Source organism: Lytechinus pictus, chromosome 14, assembly GCF_037042905.1.
Source record: "Lytechinus pictus isolate F3 Inbred chromosome 14, Lp3.0, whole genome shotgun sequence".
NCBI lineage: Eukaryota > Metazoa > Echinodermata > Echinoidea > Temnopleuroida > Toxopneustidae > Lytechinus > Lytechinus pictus.
Window position 1 is genome coordinate 18,161,819 of NC_087258.1, and position 8,182 is coordinate 18,170,000.

At 34.7% G+C, this 8,182-nt stretch overlaps 1 protein-coding gene across 1 annotated transcript; it reads left to right on the forward strand.

Annotated features, from left to right (window-relative positions):
* The first annotated feature begins 654 nt into the window (after window positions 1–654).
* LOC129276161 (forkhead box protein D3-like) lies at window positions 655–3,727 on the forward strand. The gene is made up of 2 exons (XM_054912590.2): window positions 655–902; window positions 1,957–3,727. The coding sequence occupies exon 2, from the start codon at window positions 1,965–1,967 to the stop codon at window positions 3,186–3,188; it is 1,224 nt and encodes a 407-aa protein (XP_054768565.2). The 5' UTR covers window positions 655–902; window positions 1,957–1,964; the 3' UTR covers window positions 3,189–3,727.
* The last annotated feature ends 4,455 nt before the right edge of the window (window positions 3,728–8,182 follow it).

Genomic DNA, 8,182 nt, shown 5'->3' on the forward strand with positions numbered 1-8,182 from the left:
TAATTGATTAAAAATCTTTCAACCATAAAAACGTTATAAAAAAGATATATAAATCAGTATACAATTCAAATACATATACAATGAATAAAAGGGGCAAAGAAAGTCGCATTAGGATGTTGAAAATATATCCCCCTAAAAATATGAAATAAAAATAAATATATAAAATAATGAATGAATAAATAAATAAATGAATAAACAAATAAATAAATTAATTAATTAACAAATGATAAAAAATGAATAAATACACTAATAAACAAATAGATAGATAGATAGATAGATAGATGGATGGATGGATAGATATATAAAAAAATAAACAAACAAATAAATGTATATAAATTGATTAACAAATAAATAATGAAATAAGAGAATAAGAGAAGAAGTGATCTTTCCGTGACCAGTGCCTAAGTTAATTTATTTTTAAATAAATGAATTGAATTGAATTGAAAAAAAGTTCGTCAAAGTTCAATAACCGGGCGTGTCTTTCAAGATCATACATGTTTCTTTAGAAGAGAAGACCATGCGAGTCATATGAAGGCCATACTCCCTCCACTTTATAGACTTTCTGGCGCTCACATCCACCGCGCAAACTCAGATTTCAGAGTTTATCCCGCCAGTTATCTTACCCGCCCCTCCGCCCAGTCCCAAACGCAAATCACACTCTTTCACATGTCTTCCAAGCAGATAGTCAAATCTCAAAGTGCCCCATTTCATTTCCTTTGTATTCTTTCACTTCATTATCGTGTAAACTTTTATACTTGTGGTACATCTCATCTATGTTCTTACCGACGAGGACGCGATTTGGCTGTATACTTTTATTTTGGAAACACTTTTCATCGTTGAATAAACGTTTGCATCGGCAGTTGGGAAACATCACAACACACTGCGTTTCTTTGAAAATAAAGGTAAGTGGTGAAAGCAAAATGTTTAGATTTTAATTAGTTTGTAAAGACATGCGTGTTTTTCTTCTAAATATTTAGGATATTGCAGAGCTTGTTGATCATACATGTTTTCCCTTTTGGCACAAGCCCTCATTTTGTTTGTAAATCCAAGAGTCATATGTATTGTATTGATGGAGAAGTTGTCCAAACCGTCTTCAACATGTTAATGACAGATCAATCAAACATTTACCTACGTTAAAAAATGGTTAAACAAGTACAGGAGTATCTTCATGAATACTGATGAATAATTATTATGAAAATATTGAAAAACTTGAATTTTTAAAACTATATGAAATTCAAAAATTATTTATATTTCAGAAGAAAACTTTGGTTTTGATAATTTAGGGATTGCTTGACTGATTATAAGTGATAGACTGAAGTCAGGCTATTGCCTATTTCATATCTGTCCTAGAACTGGACAACCCCCCGTATTTATAGTATACCCAGTTGTTGTGTGTCCGGACAGATTATGTGTCCGGACGATCAATTTTAGAAAGTCATTTGGAAAAAATTATAAGCGAAGTATAATCAATTTTTATTACAAAATGTTAGGAAATATCATAGAGAACAAAATAGATGATGATTACAACTATTGAATTCATACTTTTAGTGTAATCCAAAGAGAAAAAAGGTTTCAAAAATATAAAGTGTCCAGACGCCCGACCCCCCATCCTAATCATAATTATTTACTCCATGAAAAAAATAGTGAAAAGGGGGACAGGACGATAAAGTGGCACTATTTTGTATACTTTATACATTCATATAAACATATTTTGATGAAATATATTCTAAAGTTTATAGAGAACGGAAATTGTGTTTATACTGAACTAAGAACCGATAATTGTTGATTGGGATCATATTAATGAATATATGAATATTATTCATGGATATTATTTTAGGCTTATAATATTATAAAAGACCAATTTATAGTTTGACGAACATTTTTTTCTATAAACTAGTAATGATAAGTTTAGGGTGACGGTGATGGTGACCACTCAATTCTCTTTTATAAAAACAGGAGTTGCCATGGATACAGTTTACTACCATCGCCTAACGGGTGCCTTTCAGCCGGTTGGAACTTCAAGCACCAGCCAGACAAATTCCGCTGTCGAATGCTATGGAAATGTCGCCAAAAACGACCCAACATTCCCCATGAGTCTACATCGATCTGGTGCATTCGTCACCCACCAGGCCAGCTCATCGTCATCGCCGAGTTGCCCGGGGAGCTTGAGCGTGGAGGCGATGGTGAACAAAGCCGGTTGCTTTGGGCCGTCGAGGGAAGATAGCAAGCTTTACCCGATGACTCTCCAGCATTACGGCGAGTGCATCCCCACGACTACACCTCGCATCATCACCTCGGACGGAGTCTCGGAATCCCCGACGCTTTCGTCGTTTAGAGACGAATCAGCCGCAGATAGCCCGCCATCGCGACTGAGCAGCCGCAGCGTTCAGACGGAAGACGTTGCCGATGACGAAACGGCTAAAGATGACAAGGAGAAGAAAGAGATCGATGACGATAAACCAGACCCATCGCAGAAGCCGCCATTTTCTTACGTCGCGCTTATTGCCATGGCAATCAAAGATTCACCCGAGCGGAAATTGACCCTGAGTCAAATCTATCAGTACATCATCAATAAGTTTTCTTATTACGAGAAGAACAAAAAGGGCTGGCAGAATTCGATCCGTCACAACCTCAGCCTCAACGAATGCTTCTTGAAGATAGCGCGAGAAGGAGGAGGCGGCGAGAAGAAGGGGAATTACTGGACACTCGATCCCGCCTACGATGACATGTTCGAGAAAGGAAACTATCGACGCCGACGTCGCCTACGACGACCGCATCGTCCCATTGCCATCATCGACCGCTCCTACATGTCGACCGACGGCGGTTTTCCGTCCTATCCGCGGTGCATCCAATACGGTAGCACCTGGAGCATGTGCCCCCCGCCGCCATCCACCGTACCGACCGCCCATCAATTCCAGCCGCAATACCCCAGCGGTCCTTGTCAGCTGAGCCCGTCACCCACGCCTTCGCCCAGGGGTCTTATGTCATCATCACTGACCTCGCAGTATTCTCCGAGTTCGTATACCCAGTTTACGCCCTGTGCGATCTCGACTTCGCCCAACTCCGGGTATCTTTCGTCGATGGGGTTGTCGCAGAACTCGTCAATCTCCAGCTCGAGTGCCGGCTATGAGGAAGGCGAGCTCGGGATGGTAGCCGTTGGCAGCGGATGTGGTACGTGGCATGTCTAATACTAACAGGATAAAACCTCAACTAGAAGTTAAATAGTCCAACTCCCGATGATGTTACATAACTTAAACTTGAATTTCAAAGGGAATTTTAGATGTTGAAATTAAACCCTAACAGGAATTTCCCTTATCTTTTTGAGCCAGAAGAAAAGGGGACGAAAGTAAAACGCAAAGGAAATTTGAAGATAAACACGGGGACTTCCTTAACTTTTTCAAACACAAAAATAATGAAGATGAAATTGTCAGAACTTTTTAAACTTCTTTAAAAGTAAAGAAAATGGTAAACAGGCTATTCCATGACTTGAAATGCCTAATGTGATCTATTTGATTCTTAAACATGTTCATAATATGTTTAATCAAGCAGACATTGTTTGATTATTATACTTTTGTTTGCGGACCTGTTTAAAACAAGAAACAATTAAAAACATCCACGAATAGCCGAAAGAAGGTGTTTGTTGGAATGCATAATTAAAATGCTTTATAACCTAAAATGACAGTTTGGCTTCTAAAATAGTCTGATATTATGAAACACATCCAACACCAAAAATGAAAAAAAAAAAGATTCATAAAAATATGCATTTCTATTGTTTGTCATCAAAACTTAATCAATTATTTCAAAGTCGCAGATATTTTTCATGCAAATGTTAGACATGTATTGTTCACCAACAGCAGTTTCTTGACTTTCTCCATTCAAGTTGGATTAGATGTATTATTTCATGCTTTCCTTTTTTAAATTTTCTTTTATCTTTCATTTTAAGGTCTAGTTTTCTATATCTGATGCATATTCATATCTCGTTTCAGTGATTACGTCCCTCCCTTTTTAATACTTCTTGCGCAATATGTTGCTTTCTATAGTTTTCGTTTCTCTATCCATCATGTACTCCTTCGCCGTCATCTTTCAATTCGTCACCTTCTTTATTCGTTTATCATCTATTTTCTCCATCATGTCCATGTTTTATAGGCATCTTCCGTTTATCATGTTTATGCCTCTCGATCATCATCATGTTGCAACTATTTTTGTTTAAAGACTTGCAAGTGTTAAGTTTTAAGTTTAGTTATCAAGCATTTTGCCACCATATTCAACAGTTCGTCATCCAGTTTATACTTTAATATGTGGGGTTTTTTTACATCATGCACTCAGTTTTTTGTTAAAAGTTTAAACGTTTTTTTTTGTCATCATGATGTCTATGTATGCCTATATTTTAAGGAAATACTAATCTATGCAAATGTCTGTTTTATACCATTTGGACGAGTTCGTATATTTTTTGTATTCTCTATAAAAGTTGCTTACTTTTGAATTGTTGCTATTCGATGCAAACTATGCTTCATCTGTCGTCTATGTCGTCCCTTAACGCATTCATAAAATTAAGTCTCTGTAATCTAAATTTGAGGATTCATGTAGTACTATATTTTTTTCATCGCAACTTGGATAGAATCACGATTCATAATTAAAACCAATGCATTAAAATATTTTAGGTTAAATTAAATGAAATCTAGACCATAAACCCCTATATTGCCAAATCTGACAGGATATCAAGTATTTGGCAACGCTCTAAAACCTACAAATATTAAAAGTACTGAGGAGAGATTCGAACTTTTTTAAAAAGAAATATATTTTTGCTCCATAATATATCGGTATTACTTCATTGAAGATATACAAATTATAATAAACTTAATGACTCTTGAAAAACGTGGTACTTCTTTGTCTATTCAACAGTCAAGAAAGTAATCAACTTAAATCTGTTATTGTTTACACAATATATTTCATGCTGTAAAATAAATCCTTTTCAAGTAAAAGCTCTAAGTTTGACGGGGAAATTGAAAGAGCTGAAAATATAAAGTCAAATGTTCTGAATTATGACTCGTGAAAGTGTTAACATTTTTTTAAAGAAGTTATGAGTCTGTTGGGGCCTATGTCAGGAATGAATATTAACGTTCAGCTCGGTGTCAAAGAAGACTTATTTATACTATAACTTTGTTTCAGATGAAGCTTGCAAGAATGACACAACAGTAAAGATTCAAAATTGGACAACGTGAACTGTAAGAGATAAGGGGCGATTTTAGGTTATGCATGTTCATTGTTGGGGAACGTTTTTGCCAAAAAAAAAATACAGGAAAGCACAGTAAAATATGTGAACATCAATGTATCTTGAAGTTAAGTATTTTTTGAAATAAATGATCATGATTTAAAGTATATTACCGTTTTCCGCTGTTCTCATTTTCTTCCTGCATGCCCTTGCAGGGTTCCCAGCTTTTCAAGAAAACGAAATTCCCTGATTTTTCCCTGATGAAGTTTGAAAAATTCCCTGATAATTATTTAAACCCATTCCCAGTTTCACACGTTTTCCAAGTTGTTTCAGTGAATTGCATGTATTTTCAGTATAAAAAACAATAATGTAAAACTAATTAGTACCACCATAACCAGCCAATCAATTGATATTGTTTTGATATGCAACAAAATATAACAGAGTCTGACTGACTACCGTGCTTTCGACTTTGGGCTGATCAAAATTCCCTGATTTTTCCCTCATCTGAGGCATTTTCCCCTGATTTGAGATCATTTTTATCAAACTCCTTGATTTTTCCCTGACTGGAAAAAAGTAAAATATTTTTCCCTGATTTCCCTGATGGGCTGGGAACCCTGCCTGTAGTTGATGAATGGGAGATATAGGCATTAACTCCATAATCTGACTTTGAAGTAAAAGCGATTGTTTCTTATTCTTTAGACGGGACATGTTTTCACGGAAAGTAATTCAATTAATTTTGTTTTCTCATTTCTATTAAAACATAAGACAAAGTGATATTACTGAGATACAAATTAACGGATTTACATTTTACAAGAAGTCTGAAATTGCATATGGAAATGGAAATGAGGGGGGGGGGGGGGGTCCACTAAAATCAATGTAAAAGTAATATTGTGATTAAAGAGCATTTCACCATTTTTGTAATGTATTGATTTGTTGTTGTTGTGATTGATGAGTTGTATTTGATTGATGGATATTTATTGATTGATTTGAATCTTTTAAAGAAATTATTGACGTAATTTGATTGAATAAATGATTTTGCAATTTATTAATTGAATAACATATTTATTCATCATAAGAGAGCTTGAGCAATATAGCACGACATATTCTAGAGTTAATATGATATCGCCAAAACGAAGGAAACAACAGAAAACCCCACAAATATTTTTGTGGGGACAGTGAACTTATACATGGGTATAATTTATGTATGATAACATACATTACAATGGTATTACGTAACCTTCGATCATCCTCACAACATCTTCTCACTGTTCCTTCCACAAATACAAATACATGGGCCCGTATTCTGAAGTCAGGTTTAACTTAGACCATGGTCTAACTCTATGCTAAAATTATGGGAAGCCAAAAGTGTCAATTTTTTTTATTCAGTTGTATGTTTCTTATCTTTACTGTGCTCATCCCTGATTCATCGATGGTGAAGACAATCATCTATTTATACTTCATAGACAGTTATGAATGATTTGAGAGCCAAATGAGCTGAAATATTATATCTCTACTGTTAGTGATTTATGTGACAATCGGCTATCCATACTTAAACCACAACCTTAAACCTGAGTTTAAATTAAACCCGACTTCAGAATATGGGCCAAATGGTCAAAGAGCCCTTTCCCTATCTGCCCCTGTAACTCTGGAATTCTCTACCGTTAAATATAAGAACTGCACCATCCTTCCCCATATTTATATCTAAGCTTAAAACTCACTTATTATATTTATGATGTTCAATATATTATGTTGTTAAATATTGTTAGTTTTCATTTAATTAATCATGTAACTTTTATGTATTGATTTAATTTGTTCTAATCTGTATTAAATATTTTAGGTTTAAGGTTTAGGTTTATTGGATAATTTAGATGAGATGTAATGTATAATTTAGTAATTAAATTTATTTTGTAAAGCGCATAGAGAGTCTTTTTTATTATTGTGCGCTATATAAATTTCAAATATTATTATTCACATTATTTTTATTATGAATTGTTAATTTGAATAACTCATTAATTGCTATTAGATCAGACAATCAATTTTTATACCAGTTTCTTCATCAAGACGACGTAATTTTCCAATAGTTGTACGGAAAATCTATTTTCGCCAGTTTGTTGAGAAAACCAACAATAAAGATCGAATACATTAGTGGCATAGAAGTTGTGACATATTATTTCACACATCTTGGATGCATAAGTGACAGATTGAAATATATTTTAAAACAAATGATAACATTTATATTAACTTCTCAGCGTGTCCACTAAAAAATTGGCTAGCTGGTACTTTTTACCTGGGTTGACATTTAAGTTATCTACTATTGGTAAAGTTAACAAGAGAAGAAATTTAATGAATGAGTTGAAAATAACTAGATATTTTACATTAGTCGTCTTTGAAAAAAGCGGTAAAATCGTTAAAACTTATATTCAGATATGAAATAGTGGTGTGTCAGTGCGTTATGATAGGTAAAAGTCATGTTTTCTGTTCTATGTCAAGATGGCATCGTAACGCTCTGTATATTTCGAGTATCGTCACTGGAGTTAACACAGCGCTGATCGTTGTCCGCTGTATATAGTACAATCACAGGCTTTGCATTGTCCGCCAGTTGTGGGTCGGACGGGCATGACTGGAAAGAGGTGCTGATAAAATAATGACTGACGTATCTGGTTTGCTTGTGTATACTCTTCAGGATGATAAATAAATCAACATTGTTAATGGAAACATAGACATTATACCGGAAACATTAATATGATAATGTTATTTTGCTGCTGAAGGGTGGAGTGTATCTTTCTCTTTCAGTCTTCAGCGCTTCCTGCGGTTTTTTCCTCCTTGATTTATTTTATCATCATTCTTCTATTTCGATCCCCTTAAGTTTATTGCATGTTCTTATTATTTCTTTCATTTTATTCTTCATTTTCATCTTCAGTTTCATCTTTGTCAAACCACAACAACTATACCACGATAATCATTACCATT